The sequence below is a fragment of the Halichoerus grypus genome, chromosome 4 (genome assembly GCF_964656455.1).
Source record: "Halichoerus grypus chromosome 4, mHalGry1.hap1.1, whole genome shotgun sequence".
Taxonomy (NCBI): domain Eukaryota; kingdom Metazoa; phylum Chordata; class Mammalia; order Carnivora; family Phocidae; genus Halichoerus; species Halichoerus grypus.
The window spans coordinates 128,626,776-128,646,109 of NC_135715.1; the positions used below are offsets into that span (position 1 = coordinate 128,626,776).

A 19,334-nucleotide genomic window follows, 5' to 3' on the forward strand; every position below is an offset into this window, starting at 1 on the left:
TTCTCCACTAGATATATGCTAGATAGGAATTTTGTCAAATGCATTTGTACACATTGCCTAGTATGTCACCTGACATAAAAAGTGTCCAGTAAGTGTTTGGTGAATAAAGATGAAAAAGGCATTCTGTCAATTGTCTCAGACACTGGGGTGGGTGAAGAATAAGACATATATAGACTTGAATTTTCAAGATACTGTAAAAAACTATGTGTCAGAATGGTCTGTATAACAGAAACATTTTAGGAAAGAAGATAAAATTTATAATGATTATGACAACATGTGCTTTTTGTTTTTTTCTTCCTGAGGAGAAGCAAATCCTCCACAGAAGCTTCCATTTCTGAATCTCATCTCAACACATTACAAAGAAAAAAAAAGTTTTAAATCTAAAGGTGCTATAAATACAAATTCTCTAGGATTGTCATGATCCCAGGGATGGGAACCATAGTACTACATATAGTATTAAGTATGTGTTGGGCTAAGCAATGTAAAATGTACATAAAATGGAAAACAGATATTTGTTTATATTGAATACTATATTCAATTTAAGACTCAGTATAAGACAATGCCTAGCAATTAAATGGAACAGTAATTCAGAATTTGGGTATTTACGGAATTACATACAGTCATATAACCAGATTTTTTATTTAATTCTTGATTATTAGTATCACTTTTAATGTCAGTAGTAGAAGATGAGAAATATTAAAGGCCTTTTGTAAAGATGAATGAGGCTAATGTAAATATATATAAAATAAAGTGAATAAATGAGGCACTTATTTGTAGCAAGTTAAATATAGTTGCTTAGTGCTTGATACATAGAAGATACATAATGTACAGCACTTGTTGAAAGAATGAATATACATATATTTATTTTTATCCAAATAAAGCCCTTAATTATTCTTTCCACTTTGTATACACAGTAACACAGTGCAACACATAGCATTAATCATGTATTGACTTGTTTGTAGTTAGAAACAAAGGAAGTGGTGGTAATATTCTTTTGCCATAATCCTGAAACTCATGTTCATTTAAATCACTTCCGGAATTTGTTTTGCATAAGACATGATTTCCCTACCTATTCTGGATAACTGTACAAATAACTCAAAACTAAAGCATTTATAAGGCAACAGTGGTAACCTCCTGACACAACACATTTTCTGTGTCACTCATCAACTCAATCTGTCATTGTTCCACTGCCAGTGATTTGCCGATTCCCTCAAAGGCAGATGTTTCCTGTCACCTCTTATGTCTGTGTACCTGTTTCTACCCATCTCTGTGACAAGACCAATGTCCTGCTTACTTAGACTAAGAGTATTGCTTTCACTGGCTTGATGAATTCCTCTTTTTTTAAAAAAATTATGTGACAGAGAGAGAGAGAAAGAGCAAGCGCACAAGCAGGGGGAGCAGCAGAAGGGGAGGGAGAAGCAGACTCCCTGCTGAGCAGGGAGCCCAATATGGAGCCCTCAGGATCGTGGGACCATGACCTGAACCAAAGACAGATCCTTAGGCAACTGAGCCACCCAGGCACCCCCTTGATGAATTCCTCTTGTAACAAATAACAAATATATGCTTAATATTTACTCAAGGAGTAACATTTAGTTCTTCTTCTTTTTTTTTTTTTTAAAGATTTTATTTATTTTTCAACAGAGAGAGAGACAGCGAGAGAGGGAACACAAGCAGGGGGAGTGGGAGAGGGAGAAGCAGGCTTCCCGCTGAGCAGGGAGCCCGATGCGGGGCTCGATCCCAGGACCCTGGGATCATGACCTGAGCTGAAGGCAGACACTTAACGACTGAGCCACCCAGGTGCCCTAGTTCTTCTTATAACATTTCTGTGTGATTCAGTGTAAGCTCTATAACTCACTGTGTTTGTGTGTCCTTAAGAAATAAAGCCGCGTGACTGCTTGTAATTACACTTCACTTTAAAACATAAATCCAGTTTAAAAAGCCCATTCAGAATCACAAGACATTAACTATAATACCTGTTTCAATTTTACCTCTAATTATATTGGCTCTCTTAAATGCCAGTATTTCTAATTTTGTCCCAAAGCTTCCTATTAAATTTTTCCTATCAGAGTTGTATATACTGCTATGGGATATGCTGTCTTGGGCACCATTAGGCATTTAAAGATCACAAATTAAATGCCAAGCACAGTTATGATGATTCAGTGTAAAACATTTTTTTTTTTTTTTGGTTGTGTTTTGTCTTCAATCATCCTTTAAAGTTACACTTGATTTGTGAGTTCACTGAGCTTACTGTTACTTTTTCATGTCTAAACAAAGACTAGCTTTAGGAGGTCCTTCAACAGATACTAAATGAAAATGGAAGAGATGCTAGGCCTTATGAAGTCATTGGCTAGATGGTACCTTTGAAGAGTGACAGGTGGTTAGCAAGACATAAGTTACAGTGGAGCACCAATGATCTCATGGGTAGACTATGTCTCCCTCTCTGTCTGCTTCCAACACCTTCCTCTGTTTTAGTACTGGCTATTTACTGGGCATTGTTACCTGTGTTCTCAATAAGGAGGTAAAATTGGATTGGTACTGTGTCATCCCAGTCCAAATTAAAACACTGGGATCATTTACCCTAGGATCAGTTTAAATTTTTGTACATATGAAGCTAAAGCTGAGCCAAATCATGATTTGATCACTGGAATTCAGTAACTGACTTTTAAGTGAAAAGAATGCACATTTTTTAGTTGACCTAATTAGGATGTAGATAATTAGATTCTTTAAACTTCTAACAGACATTGTGCACTTTTACTTCTAAATTTAAAAGATACTACTCTTTTAATTGATGCTATATTTTACCCTAAAGTGGCTGAATTTCAGAATGTACTCTTACTCCTGTACTATATATCTATATAGTATTTTCAAGCACATTGCTTTGTCTGTTTTTATAAATGATAATAGAATAATCCAATGCTATAAAATACATTTATGTACAATCTACAAATATTATTTCCCATATTCATTTAAAACTTTGAAATAAATAATTGCCCTGTAAATAGATAACATATTTCATTATCTTACAAATGTTTTATTTATAGTGATCTGAAATAAACTCTTAAGTACTTGAAATGTAGTAGAACTTTCTGCCAAGCATGAGGTATATTTTATGAGATTTTTAAGTGTCACCAAACTTATTTAAAGCTTTCCTTATAAAATCACTAAAATATAGCCATGATACTACTCTGTACCCAATGGTAAGAGGAAAATAGCAAAGCTAGCATGTTTAAGAAATGCTAAGAATATGGTTGGGCTGGGTAACCAGCTAAACAGTTCATTGTCAAATCCCTGTCTCACCAAAAAATGCCTCAAAGAAAAGGACTTAATGCTATATGTTGTGCATCTTCAAATTAACTCAGAATTATTAAAAACTTAAATTTTGACTCTACCCATTGAATCTATAAATCTGTCATTCAAATAATGCTTTAAATATCTGGAACTGTCCATCTGAAAAAAAAAAAAAAAACACTATGTATCAAAAAGTCACTATGTACAAAAGCTGTTTGGACTACTGCTCCTGGCTAAGATATAGTAGCAGGGATTCGCTGTCCCTCCTGAAACAACCACCAAAACAGACAAAATACATGTAACACTGGTTTTGAAGACTGCATTAATGGCACATTGGGTAGAGTGTTCAAAAGGATCTTCACTCATTGGTAGGGAATAGTTAACCCTAGACTAGATGCTCTGCTAGTTCTACCTAACAAATCTTCAAAGGTTTTGAGATGGAAAAGTATCAAGCTGTTTATAAGTAATGTAACTAATGTCCCCAAATAAGGATCAAGGATTTTTATAGGAATACAAACATATCCAGCACCCCAAAAAGGTAAAATTAACAGTGTCTGGAATTCAATTGAAAATTGTCAGGAATGCAAAAAAAAAAAAAAAAAATCAGAAATATATGGCCAGTAGTGAAGAAAAAATTTAATTAAAACTGATCAAGATCTGACGTTAGAATTAGAAGAAAAGGACCTTAAATAGTTACTATAACAATATTGTGTATGTTCAAAATGCTAGAGACATGGGAAATATAAAAGAGATGCAGATCAAGGTTTTAGAGATGAAAACTACAAAAACTGAAATGAAAAATGCACTGGATAGGATTAATAGTTTAGCAGACATTACAGAAGAAAAGATGATAAACTTGAAGACATAGCAACAGAAACTAATGGAACGGAAATTGACAAGGTAATTCTAAAAGTCCTATGAAGCTGGAAAGGACTTAGAATGGTTAGAACAGCTTTGGAAAAAAAAATTGGAGAGCTATAACTATCTGATTTCAAGATTTATTAAACAGCTACAGAAATAAAGAGAATGTGTATTGCTGTAAAGAGAAACAAATCAATTGAACAGAACAGAATAAACAAATCCCATTCACATCTGGACAACTGATTTTTGACAAGGTTCAAAGGCAATTTAGTGGAGAAAGAATATTTTGTTCAACAAATGGTGCTGCCCCAGTCAGAATGGCTAAAACTAACAAGTCAGGAAATGACAGATGTTGGCGAGGATGCAGAGAAAGGGGAACCCTCCTCCACTGTTGGTGGGAATGCAAGCTGGGGCAGCCACTCTGGAAAACAGTATGGAGGTTCCTCAAAAAGTTGAAAATAGAGCTACCCTACGACCCAGCAATTGCATTACTAGGTATTTACCCTAAAGATATAAATGTAGTGATCTGAAGGGGCACCTGCACCCATGAATAAAAGAAAAAAAAGAAATCTTGTCATTTGCAAGTGGGTGGAACTAGAGGGTATTATGCTAAGCGAAAAAAGCCAGTCAGAGAAAGACAATTATCCTATAATCTCACTGATATGTGGAACTTAAGAAACAAAAAAGAAGATCATAGGGGAAGAGAGGAAAAAATAAAACAAGATGAAATCAGAGAGGGAGACAAACCATAAGAGGCTCTTAATCATAGGAAACAAACTGAAGGTTGCTGGAGGGGAAGGGGGTAGACAGATGGGGTAACTGGGTGATAGACATTAAGGAGGGCATGTGATGTAATGAGCACTGGGTATTATATAAGACTGATGAATAATTGACCTGTACCTCTGAAACCAATAATACATTATATGTTAATTAATTGAATTTAAATTTAAAAAAGAAAAACAATAACAAAAACAAATGGTAATGTAGTAATTTGATATCCATATGCAAAAAAAAAAATCTCAACATATAAATTACACCTTACACAAAAATTAACTGAAGATGGGTCATTGACCTAAATATAAAACATGAAACTATAAAGCTTTTAGGAATAAAAATAGGAAATCTTTATGATGTTGATTTGGCAAAAATAGATACAACACCAAAAGCATGACCAAACAAACAAACAAAACCTGATAAAGTATACTTCATCCAAATTTAATTTTTATCCAAAAATACTATTAGGAGAATGAAACGACAAGTTACAGATTAGGAGAAAATATCTGCAAAGCATATATATCATTAAGGACTAAAGGACCAGGATATATAAAGACTACTCGAAACTCAAGAAAACAAAATGGGCAAAAGATTTAAACATCCACTTCACAATAGAAGCTACACAGGTAGAAAATAACATGAAAATATGCTCAACATCATTAGTCATTAAGAAAATGCAGAATAAAACAATGAGGTACTTAGTAGAATGGCTAATAAGACTGACCATACCGAGTACAGATAAAGATGTAGAGGAACTCTTACTACCATGAGTCAGATTTTACTGTCTTCCCATGATTTTCACCTTCAATTTATGTGGTTTTTTTTTCCTTTTAAGCAAATACTGTTCTGTCTCTTCCCTCAAGACTTGAATGCCCCATTCACTATTCCCTGAGCTCAAATAGCCTTTCAATATTAATGAGAATTTAAAGTTGTCATCTAATGCAGATGCTTTCCTGATATCCCGATAGGGGCTGTAGCAGACACCTTTTATGCTACAGAAACCCCAAAGAATGGTTAAGAGTAGGTATACATAAAGTTTTCTTGTTAACATTTGAGATCAATTAACTTCAGAATAAAACCTTAAATGTTATAATTAGGGGCGAAACATGAATAGTTGGAAATATCAGTTATGCATCTTTTCACATTAAACTGAATGTCAGATTCTCCCCTCAGGTTTCATGAGACACTTTCATAGTTTACCTTATCTTGAATGTGTTTTCTACCCCAAAATAATTTGTTTATATATAATGTCAAAAAGTTCCTTTGATCTCAACTTCAGAAATAATTTTGGGTTTGAATAGCTTTCTCTTATTTCTAATGATAATGCCTGTATACCAAACGAAAAGCTGGTTTGACCTCTATGCTACAACAATATTCCTACTTAAAACTTACAATAATAATAACAGTAACAATAATAATAAAACTTTGCTTATTATCACTCAGTACCTGAGCTTCTTCCTGTTGCTTTTTAAGCTGTTCCAGCATTTGCTGAAATTCAGCCTCTTTCTGTTCTGCCTCTTCCAAGGTGGCCTGATTCTGTTCCTCATAGGCCATGGCCACCACAGCCAGGATCAAATTCACCAAATAGAAAGATCCCAAGAAAATCACCAGGACAAAAAATATCATGTATGTTTTTCCAGCAGCACGTAATGTCTAGGGGAAACAAAGGATAATTTCATCAGTATTTTATATAATGTCCCCAAATAAAGATTTGATTTCCATAATTAGGTAGTGAGGAGATGAATACTTTTTAGCATCCAGTGTATTTTGACCAAGATTTGTTTGCTGTTAAAATGAACACATGTGTAAGTGCATGCATACGTGTGCACACACACACAAATAACATTTAAATTAATCTGAGCCTTGACTGTAGTGTCATTTGATACAAACACACATTTCAAATTAGTATATATTGGACATATATACGAAACCCTACGAAAATCTTAGAGTCCATAATGGGGGGCACTATTAACAAATAAGAACACTACCTTTAATTCCTTTCAATGGAGTTCTACTTCCATGGCGGCCTATACTACACCATCTAAAGATAACGTCTTTCTTTCCTCCTTTTCTAGCCCCAATTAACCATGGGTTTAACTTGAAATTTTTTATGTAATTGATTTTTAAATATTTTCACATGTTCTTTTTATATCTACAATTAGATTATGAACTCAAAGCCATGAAGATTCTTTCCATCTTCTATAGTTCCTAGCAGAATGTCCTTCATATAAGAAGTTTTTACTGTACATGTACTGACTGAATGAACAATTGGGATTCTAGGCATATTTGCTTTGTACTGGACCCTCCTCTGTATTCTAGAGTCTTACTAACAAGTATTGATACTTGTCAGTTCATTTATGTTCATAAAATTAAATCTCACACATGTTAATTTGAACCTTACTGCTGTGGTCTGAATGCTTGTGTCTCCCCAAAATTCCTCAGTTGAAAATCTAGTGCCCAATGTGATAGTATTAGAAGATGGGGCCTTTGGGAGGTGATTAGATGGTGAAGGTGGAGCTGTCAGGAATGGGATTAATGCCTTATAAAAAGCACCTCCAGAGAGATCCCTAGCCCCTTCTATGCAGATGATGACACAGCAAGAAAATGTCAGCTTATGAACCAATAAGGGGCTTTTGCCAGGATGAAGCCATGCTGGCATCTTGATCTTAAACTTCCCAGTCTCCAGAACTATAAGCCATCCACTTCTGTAATTTATAAGCTATCCGGGCTGTGGTATATTGTTGTAGCAGCCCTAATGGATTAAGACACTTACCAGCTGGTAAAGGTTCTCCCAGTAGTCTTGAGTCATGAGTCGAAATAGAGACAAGAAAGCCCAACTAAAGGTATCAAAGCTTGTGTATCCATAGTTGGGGTTTCGGCCAGCCTTCACACAGATGTATCCTTCTGGACACTGGCTATAAGAGAGAGAAATGGTGCTAGCGTCAGGTTGGCAATTGTTGCCATTTCAATTGATGTTGATTTCTAGGAATTCTCAAAACCCAGGGTTGTTGTCTATGATGGATTTTCTTGCCTTCATTTCCAGAGCACTTTAGGTAATTGCTTACAGTGATACTGTTATTAGATGAAATTTATTAGGAAAACCAATAGAAAACTGGGATGCAAGGAGTCAGATTTGCAGACATTTAGAATGGCAAAGAGGCAGCAACCACACACTTTTGCCTCTGACTTCATCAGTGTCTTGCTCTTTACAAAGTGGCAAGGATCAATAATTAAAAATGAAAGGCCAGAAAACAAAGGGTAGGGAACCACTTAATGAGCTACTTCAGTAGGCGCTTCTGTAGAACTTTATAAAATAAAGCTTATATTTTAGAATATTTGAGATTTACAGAAAAATTACAAAGAGGGCCCAGAATAAATGCCCTGTTTCCATGCTCACTTTCCTCTATTGTTAATATGTTAGTATGGTACATTTCAATCAATATTGATACATTATTATTAACCAAAGTCCATACTTCATTCAGATTTCCTCAGTTTTTCCCTAATATCCTTTTTTTCATGTTCTTCAATTGTTCTTTTTTTTTAAATTTTATCATGTTATGTTAATCACCATACATTACATCATTAGTTTTTGATGTAGTTTTCCATGATTCATTGTTTGCCTATAACACCCAGTGCTCCATTCAATACGTGCTCTCTTTAATACTCATCACCAGGCTAACCCATTCCCCCAATCCCCTCCCCTCTAGAACCCTTTGTTTCTCAGTCTGTAGTCTCTCATGGTTCGTTTCCCCCTCCAATTCCCCCTGTTCATTTTTCCCTTCCTACTTTCTTCTTCTTTTCTTTAACATATAATGTATTATTTGTTTCAGAGGTACAGGTCTGTGATTCAACAGTCTTCCATAATTCACAGCTCTCACCATAGCACATACCCTCCCCAGTATCTATCACCCAGCCACCCCATCCCTCCTACCACTCCAGCAACTCCTAATATCCTTTTTATGTTTCAGGATCCCATTCAGGATACTATATTACATTTAGTCACCATGTCACTTTAGGATCCTCCTGATAAAGTTTCTTAGACTTTCCTTGTTTTTGATTATCTTGATAGTTCTAGGAATACTTTCAGGTATTTTGAAGAATGTCTTTCAATTGGAATTTGTCTGACATTTTTCTCATGATTAGATTGGGGATGGATTTTTGGGGAGGTAAAATACCCTTATTGTCACATCATATCAAGGGTACATATGATCAATATGACTTATCACTGTTGATACTAACTTTTGTCACCTGATTGGAGGTAATGTTTGTCAGGTTTCTCCACTGTACATTTACTCTTTCTTTTTTTTTCCCATACTGCATTCTTTGGATAAAAGTCACTATGTGCAGCCCACACATTAGGATCCACCTTCTTAAGAGTAGAGCATTTACAGAGATTATTTGGAATTCTTTTGCATGGGGGATTTGTCTGTTAGATCTCATTTATTTATTTATCTATTTCCTTTTCAATTATTTCTTTATATGAGTAGGTACTCATGATATTCATTTCATACTTTGAATTCTAATTTAATTGTTTTATTTATTTTGTTGCTTAAATTGTTCCAGTTTTAGCCATTGGGAGCTTTTCCATTGACTCCTGTATCTCTTTGATGTAACCCTATGGTTCTGTGTGTTCTGTTTTTGTTTGTTTTTTAGCACTTTCTTACTTTGTGGCACTACAAGATGCTTCAGACTCATCTTTTATATTTCCTGCTCTAGAATCGGCGATTTCTCCAAGAAGTCCTTGTTCTTTTACTGGAGAACAGTATTAGAACCCAGGACAAGTGTGTGTGTGTTTGTGTGTGTGTGTGTGTGTGTGTGTGTATACACATATATCTCCTTGCTTTGTCGACTGAGGACCTAGAAGCAATGACACTGCCTTAGCAATAAACATAGCACCCAGATCTGGCTTCTAATAACACATATGTGTATATGTATATGTAAACATCTGTTCCTCTATTAAGCTAAACAGGAGGTCATACTGTCTCCAACCCTATTTCATCACCTCATGATATCATTCTAGACTCCTACCTTTGCGTATCTATAACTTCTCATTCCAAAAGTGGCTGGCTTCTATCATCTACTATCTATATGCTTAATTGTTCAATACTAGTATACATGGATAGTTGTTTCAGGATTGCTAATCCATACTAGCATGGGAAACAACTTTATCAACTAGAGTACAGTTTTTTTTTTTTTTTGCCTTTGCCTTACACACTCCACTTCCAAAGTTGTTTAGATCAACACTTATTCTCCTACTCTTTCAGTGAGGTTATTTTATACATTATAAATATATTTGTATCCCTTTGTTACATTCTGTTTTTCAGCCGGGGATACCCCAACCATACAAATGCTTCTTTTTATTTGCATACACTTAACTCTTTGTGCTGTTAAGTTCTATGAGTTTTGACAAATGCTTAATGCTCACCATTACAGAATCATACAGAAGATTTTCCGCTCTAAAGAATCCCCCATGCGTCACCCAGTCAACCCCCTACCTTGAACCCTTGAAAAACACCGATTTTTTTTTTTATCATTTCTATTGTTTATCTTTTTCAGAATGTCATGTAATTCGAATCAGACAAATATAGGTTTTTCAGATGGGCTTCTTTTCATGTATTAATATGTATTTAAGGTTCATCAATGTCTTTTTGTGCTTGATAGCTCATTTTCTTTCTTTTTTTAAAAAAGATTTTATTTATTTATTTGTCAGAGAAAGAGAGCACAAGCATGGGGAGTGGCAGGCAGAGGGAGAAGCAGGCTCCCTGCCGAGCAGGGAGCCCGATGTGGGACTTGATCCCAGGACCCCGGGATCATGACCTGAGCCGAAGGCAGATGCTTAACCAACTGAGCCACCCATGTGTCCCTCATTTTCTTTTTATCACTGAATAATATCCATTCACTGGATGAATACATCACAGTTATCCATTCACCTTTTGTGGGACATCTTCGTTGTTTCCAGTTTCTTGTGATTATGAATACAACTGTTATAAATACTCACATGCATGTTCAAGTTAATTGGCCAAATATCTAGTAGGAAAATTGCTTGATCATATGGTTAGACTGTGTTTATTTTGTAAGAAACTGCCAAATTGTCTTACAAAATTGTTGCACTATTTTGCATTCCCTCCAGCAATGAATGAGAATTCCTGTTGTTCTGCATCCTCACCAGCAGTTGGTATTACCAGTTTTTTTGGATTTTAGCCATTCTAATAGGTATATAGTAGTAACTCATTGCTGTTTTAATTTTCAATTCCCTAATGACAAATGATGTTTAGCATCTTTATATATCCTTATTAGCCATCTGTATATATTCTTTTGTAGGGTGTCCAGATTTTTGCCTATTTTTAAATTGAGCTATTTGTTTTCTTTTTGTTGAGTTTTAAGAGTGCTTTGTGTAGTTTGGTTACAAGTCTCCTTTTCAGATAAATATTTTGCAAACATTTTCTCCCAATTAAGCCTAAAAAATAAGCCTATTTTTTCATTCCCTTTATAGTGTCACTGCAAAGCAGAAGTTTTTAATTTTAATTAAGATTTTTTATTTCCTGGATTGGGTTATTGGTGTTTAAAACTTATCACTAAATCTGAGGTCATGTAAATTATATTCTCTGCTTTCTTAAAGAAGTTTTATGGTTTTGTATTTTACATTTAGGTCTATGGTTGATTTTTTTTTTTCTGGTGGTTTTTATTTATTTATTTATTTATTTTTATTATGTTATGTTAATCACCGTACATTACATCATTAGTTTTTGATGTAGTGTTCCACGATTCGTTGTTTGTGTATAACACCCAGTGCTCCATGCAGAACGTGCCCTCTTTAATACCCATCACCAGGCTAACCCATCCCTCCACCCCCCCTCCCCTCTAGAACCCTCAGTTTGTTTCTCAGAGTCCATAGTCTCTCATGGTTCGTCTCCCCCTCCGATTTCCCCCCCTTCGTTCTTCCCCTCCTGCTATCTTCTTCTTCTTCTTCTTTTTTTTTAAACATATAATGTATTATTTGTTTCAGAGGTACAGGTCTGTGATTCAGCAGTCTTACACAATTCACAGCGCTCACCATGGCACATACCCTCCCCAATGTCTATCACCCAGCCACGATTTTGAGTTAGTTCTTGTGTAAGGCGTGAGATCTGTATCTAGGTTCATTTCTTTGCATATGGATTTCCAATTGCTTCAGCCCGATTTGTTCAAAAAACTTTCCTGTCGCCATTGAATTGAATTTTCCTCTGTCAAAAATTAGTTGATTACATTTGTGTAGGTCTATTTTTTTGGGGGGGGGTGTCTGTTCTGTTTCATTGATACTATTTATCTATTCCTTCCCCAGTACCATACTGTCTTCATTACTGTATTCTCTTAGGAAGTCTTGAAGTTAGGTAGTTTCTTTAGAATTTTATTTGATATTTAACAAGAGTGGCTATCAATTTTACCATGTAAATCACCTAACCCATACTAAGTACTCAATAAAGAGAAGTGATTCTTATGGTTTAATAGTGATAAAGTATTCATCATCCAGCCTTATCCAAAATTTTATCTAGGCCTTTACATTAATCATAATAATAAAAATAATACCTAAAATGCAATAAACACTTATGATGGACCAGGTGCTAAATCAAGGGCTTTATGTGTATTAAGTAATTAATCACTAAAACAACCCTAAGAGACAATATTACTCTCCACATTTTAGAAATAAATAAAATCAGATACAGAGAGCTTAGAACACTTTTCCAAAGTCAGAGTTTGTAAATGGTGGAGTTAGGGTTTGAATCCAGATACATATGAACTCTAGAATTCATGCTCTTATTCACTACATTCTCCTAACAAAGGTTAGGAAAAATATCAGGAAAATAATACCCCAAACACCATATCCAGACTGTTACACATTTTCAATAATACTAGATTTTTATGGCCACATGAATTTCCCATTTTCTAGGATGACTCAAAATACTTCTGTGTAAATTCTGTGGTTTAAGAGTCACTAACTGTTGCCATCCTTGGCTTCTAAAAAATTACTCTACACCCTGACCTAAAATTAATTTAAAATACTCTTGGGAAAATATGTTAAGTATGAGTGACCAGCAGGATGACTAAGATATTAAAGTGTCTCTTATTGTAGCATGTGACCAAAAAGAAGTATTAGGCATGTAGACCTAGACATGCCTTTGACATATATCTGTCCCTTGACTCTTTTGCACACTGGGTTTTCATGTTATTTCAAGAATACCTAACTCTCTCAAAGCAGTTTCCCAACTGCTGAAGATCATGTTATATTCTGGATCTTTTCCAGCCACAGCAAAACTTATCACATCAACACATACCCCCGTCAATCAAAATGTTCCCTGTATTTATTAAACAGCTCTGATGGGTTTACAAAAAAGACAGACTATGGGTCTTCACGCTTGGGGGTTATAATCAGGTATATCTTAACTATGGAATTCTGGAGAAAAGGTCTTCACCCAGAGGGGTGATTTTAATGACCATGAGTTTAGAAGTGATAACAGTCCTCTAACACAGAGAAGGTACTTACTAGGTAGGTAGCATCACTATTATATACATGTAAGAATACCCTTGTATTTTTTTCCTATCTGCTTTTTCCCAAACTGTTCTAGATTTTTTAAAATTGTGTTTCTTACCCTGCATCTGAGCCATTTCCACAGAGTAGAGGGTCCTTTTGTCCATCCAAAACATAAAAGTGACCTGTTAATATAAAGAATAAACTATTTCATTTCATATCTATCCTACTGACATTGGGAATAAATGAGAGTTTGACTGTCTCAGTTATTTCCAAAGTGGACACAATGAGGTATATTTACAAAAATGGTTTCAAGCCCACAGCCTCAACTATTTATAGTTGAAAATTCAGCAACACTAAGGTTAACAATGTAGCAATATTTCTTACTGTCATCTTCAATATAATCCTTCCAGTTAAATGTACTCATTGTTACATTAACAAATATCCCATTTGAATCCATTGTGCCATTAAAGTAGGATGTGGTGTTGGTTTCAAAAGCAGAATCGCTTGGGGGCCATTGCAAGCATTTATTCCGCAGGTTGCCCATGAACAGCTGCAGACCAATTAGAGCAAACACGCTCAGACAGAACACAGTCAAGATCATGACATCAGAAAGCTTCTTCACGGACTGGATTAGGGCCCCTACAATGGTCTTTAAACCTGAGGAGAGACAGCAATAGGTCATCCAAGGAAGAGTGTCATAATCCGTAATGTCTTCTTAGTCACACACATTCTCTTTTCCCATAAATGGTTGCCTGGCTATTTAGACACAAAGCTTTATGGATAGCCAGATGGTTTGGGAAATGGATGAAAAGCAGATTTTATTTATGAATAGTATGCTTTCTGGAGGTTTAAAATGAAAGTGTAAATATCTAGGCAGGAAGCTTTTTTTGTGTGTGGTTTTATGTGTTGTCATGAACATCTAAAGAAGAACTTGCAGTTATTTTTCATTTCAGATTGTGTTTCATGAGGCATCTCCCTCCAACCCATTCTTTACACCAGCCTCTAAGTAGCAATAATTCAGAGGAGAAAAGAATTTTAAAATATTAAATATCCTATGCCATGCTGTTCAAGAATAATCTTTTCTCCTTTATAAAAGGAGATCTATTTTCATAATAGATCTGCAGTGAATGGGAAACCCAAGTAAGTTAGTAAAGGCATGGTAGTAAAGCTTTTTCCAGATTGTAAAAGAGAAGACTTTATATCATAAATGCAAAAAGAGAGAGAAAGCATGAGAGAGAGAGTGCACACACGTGCACAAAACTAGTATTTTTATAGACAACTCATGCAATTCTCTGTTAAACTCAAAGGCTAACTTTATAAATAAGCATGTAATTTCTAAACTTTTAGGAACTGAACTGCTTTGAAACATCATTTGGCATTCTTGAAGTTGACAAACAAGAATAATAAACAACAAGTCTAATGACCTAAGTGTGATTTCAACCTAAATATTATTACAGTGTATTTAAATTCAGCCCCAGTGTTTAACCTAGCTCTCACCTGGAATGACTGAAATTGTTTTCAGTGCTCGGAGAACTCTGAATGTTCTCAGCGCTGAGACATTGCCCAGGTCCACAAACTCTGTCACGTATCTGTAATAGGGAGTTCACACACAACACAATAATACACAAGAAAAGTTGGAGATACAAGGAGCCTATCATCTTACACCAGTTTCTTACCTGGAATTACAGAAATAGTTTTCAGAGCTCTCAAGACTCTGAAAATTCGAAGGGCTGAAACATTGCCTAGGCTTACAAATTCTGTTACATACCTGTAGAATTAAATCAGAGTTACTGATAGTTTTGGCAAAGTTTATACTAAATAAAGAATGAAAGTTGGGTTTGGCGTATAGAGCCCCTTGAGTTTAACAAATGGAATTGCTACAGACCTCAGGATGCCATATGTTGAAAACTGCTTTTAAGGAATAAAATTTTGTTGCCTTATTTCAATGTAATTTTCACTAATATGAACAAGTTTGTAAGAAATCAAAGTACAGTTGGAGGTATTATGCTCAATGAATAACTTCATTTTGATGAAATGGAAGGCTATATGACATGAGAGTAATGGTTTAGCGCTCACTTACCAGATAGATTTACCTTACTATATGTATTCTAATGTGTATTCTCAAAATATATGAGGCATATGGTTAATTTGGCTAATAAGCAAACTCTGCATTTAAAATATGTCACAACCACCTGGTTTGTGCTACAACTATTTTCATTCCTTTGAGCTTAACAACTTTTCAAAAATACTCACGCCATCACAATGACACTGAAATCCAGCCAGTTCCATGGATCACGAAGGAATGTAAAATCTTCTAAGCAAAACCCTCTTGCCAAGATTTTTATAAGTGACTCAAAGGTGTAGATTCCAGTGAATGTGTACCTAGGAAAAGCATCCAAATAAAAATTAACATTTTCGTTTGAGCTGTTAATATACATAGTTTCATATATGGCAAATCTTATCCTTCTGTGGTTTTTTAATTTGCTAAAATCTTATTTCATATTTCCATTTACAAAGACTTGACTAGTCTAATTAATCTTATAAGCCTAAATAAAGGGTTAAACTGAAAAGATAGTATCTTCCCCAAAGAATCTGATCTTGTTTAACTATTTAGACTTTAGAGTAATAGTTTCATGTGTTTTATGGATAATGATCAAGCTTGACCCTCTAGAGCAACACTGTTTGATTAAAATATAATCCAAGCTAAATATGCAGTTTTCAAATTTTCAGTAGCCAAATAAAAAATGAAAAACAAGTTAATTTAATTTTCACATTATATTTTATTTAAACCAATGTATCAAAAATATTATTTCAACAACTAAGACTAACCAAATTTCAGGTTTCACATGTGGCTAGTGTCTCCCTTATTAGACAATATAGCTCTAGAGGTAAAATTTCTTGGATTTATTTATTTATAATAAAATATTTCATTCAAATTTATTAATGATTAGAATTATTTTTAGGAATATTTCCCATGTGTAATCTAGAAAATATGCTTCCCCTTTTTATCTTTAAGAGTCAGGCATAGAGTTTTAAAACTGCTTATCTCATATATATCTACACACAAAAAATTATAATTTATTAGTATTTTATGTGTGTGCATTCACACAATTACCAAAACTCAGAGCGAAACCAAATTTCTGATTCTTACCTGCATCAGCTACCATTTCTGTACAATTGAGCCAAATCATTTAAACATGCTTACATTCAAGTTTCAACCTCCAAAATGGTGAGAAGCTTTTCCATTTACTTTTTGATATCTAGTGCATTTCTAGCCCTCTCTCCTTTGAGTCTTGACAATATTATTTCTGTTTCTTCCAAAAATAGTTGAGAAAGAGTACTTGTTTTTCAACATTGTGTTCTTTTAAAAAGTGCAATTTAAGATTATCCTTCAGATTATTTCACCCAGGCCACAAAGATTTGATTTACTCGTATTAAAATTAATTATATTTCCCACCTACTAGTATTTTATATGTGAATAAAGTTAGGAGAGTTATTTCTGCATTGTTTTCTGCAGAAATTTCTCTCATATGAGGGAACAAAGAAATAAGAAAATCTATGCAGCAATCTTCACATCAAGTTCTCGGCCTTTTGGCTAAGATCAAGTGAAGTTTTCCTAAGAACATTCCTCCTCCTTTTTAAAATAATTCAGTTGATTTTTTGAGAAATATAATTGCTATCTTTACTTATTATGAAGTAGCTGACCTCTTTAGGAAAAGATATAATTTACAATGCCAAGCTTATATTTACTTGTGTTTTAGTGTGGACGTTTGCACATTACACATAATCACCATGACATTTCTGTTCGGAGCTAACTACCTTGTGAAAAGCCGTAAGAGACAGCTCAATGTACGTTTTATTTATCACATTAATGGTTAATTCCCTATGGTCTATGCTTAGGCAATTCTGAGTTATCTAAGATTAAAGTCCCTGCTCCTATCCCTGTTTTTGTTGATAGCTATCCAAGGAAGAGTGTCCTGGAGCTTAACATGTGAGACAGAGCTTTGCCCAGGACAGGTGTTCAGAAGTGCCTATTAGCAAACTAGATTGAACAGGTAAGTGAGAATCAAGGGGAACTTGATCTTTCTTAGCTCTGCCCCACTAGGCCCCTAATCATACTTTTGATTCTGTCCATGTCACCCAGGTTTTTTTTCCTGTAATTATGATGTCTATAGATCTGCCTGCCTTTCATAATATGACCCTCACTATACCATATGGTCCTCAGCCTATTCTGTGCATATCACCTCTTTGTACCAAGACCGTTTATGCTATCAATGACCTGTTTTCATGTCAGAACTGAATTCTTTTTTCTTTGCACTCTTGTTTATTTGGTTTGGGTTGTTGGCTGTAACCACTAATTTTGCTTGTTTTCCTGCCACTTTGCTGTCAAGTGATAAATGATCCTGATAAATGATCGGGAAACCTGTGCAAAGTTTTCCCACTGAATGAAGTCAAAAACCTTTTGTAGGGGTAAGAACATTTTCATAATGGATGTAGTTATCTCTAAAAATGACTTTAAAAAGAGAGACCTGCTGGGGGGGCCTGGGTGGCTCAGTTAAGCATCCAAGTCTTGATTTCGGCTCAGGCCATGATCTCAGTATCGTGAGATTAAGCCCCACGTTGGGCTCTGTGCTGGATGTGGAGCCTGCTTAAGATTCTCTCTTCTTTGCCCACCCCCCCAACTCTCTCTCTCTCTCTATCTCTAAGAAAGGAGAGAGACCTGCATATTCAAGTAATAATATGCAAACGTCCTCTTTACCTATCTTTTAATAGTGTTATACAAATGATATTTGTATATGGTTAAATGCTGCAGTAATTTCTTCTAGGAAGAGTAAATATAGAATGGTTTTATATGTCCATTTGTTAATCCACAAATCATAAATGATAACTAAGAATTCTGTTAAATTGCTTGCCTCAACATAAGAACTAGATTCTCTACTAAAATGATTTCTAAGGAGCATTTCCCAGCTACTATAAAAAAAAAATCTTTAATGTGTTAAACTGACAAATGATGGCTTAGGATAGTGCATTAAATCCTCATAGAAGCCTATAAAAACAGAAATAGAAGTGGCAATATTTGTCATAACTTATCTCCTATTGGATATTACTTTTAAAAAATATGACAAAAAGAACATACTAGAAACTTTTTTTTTCAGTAAACCTTATCATTGTATTATACAATACATAAATAGCTTACATAACTTAAACACCTTCTGTTTCACTAAATAATGTTTCTTTGTCATGAATAACCTCATATGTGACTGATAACTTAAGGAATAGTGTTGTTATAATGCAGAAATTATGTTACTTAATGCAAAAATTTCCCCAGAACATTAATGTTTTGAATCAATTAGTGGCATCTTTTTCCTCACGCTTAAATAAAACATTCTTAGCGTTAAAGGAAGACCTTAGTGATAATGAAGAGAATTGACATATAAGAGCCTTTTTTAGTGGAAGCAGGAGCTAGTTTAACATGCCCAAGAACTATTGTGCTTAGACCGTTTCCTTTGTATTAAAATAATAAATAAGTGTATTATTTTGATGAATGATAGAAATGTCCCCAGGTCTTCATCTTAAGCGAGAAAGGACAAGCAAGGCCAGGAGTCTGAGACTCCAAAGGAGTCTCTGGCTGTGATTTTAGGCACAAATGTCTGTAGAGCTTTAACTAGGCCAGTATCTTTTTATTGGGATTGTTACGGTTTTTATTAGTGTTCTGATTACAAAGTTTCATAAGTTTTGAGTGATCTGCTCTTAATCATGTTTTCCCCTTAAGCCCTGTTATTTTTTGAGCTATGATTTTGTAGAGAGGTTTTATTTCTTTTATGGAACACATCTGTTGTGTTTTAGCACACATGCTGTGTCTAAATAAACTACATATCTAAATATAGCTAAATATCTAAGT

General features: G+C 34.8%; 1 protein-coding gene across 6 annotated transcripts in view; it reads right to left on the reverse strand.

The window, feature by feature from the left end:
- LOC118534503 (sodium channel protein type 3 subunit alpha) overlaps positions 1-19,334 on the reverse strand; it is a 116,557-nt gene that overhangs the window by 51,941 nt on the left and 45,282 nt on the right. For all 6 annotated transcript variants that reach the window (XM_036090435.2, XM_036090434.2, XM_036090439.2 and 3 more), the window contains 6 exons: positions 15,686-15,814; positions 14,930-15,021; positions 13,817-14,089; positions 13,551-13,614; positions 7,697-7,838; positions 6,370-6,576 (listed from right to left, as the gene is read on the reverse strand). In XM_036090435.2, coding sequence (XP_035946328.1) covers positions 6,370-6,576; positions 7,697-7,838; positions 13,551-13,614; positions 13,817-14,089; positions 14,930-15,021; positions 15,686-15,814 — 907 coding nt within the window. The remainder of the gene's footprint in view (positions 1-6,369; positions 6,577-7,696; positions 7,839-13,550; positions 13,615-13,816; positions 14,090-14,929; positions 15,022-15,685; positions 15,815-19,334) is intronic.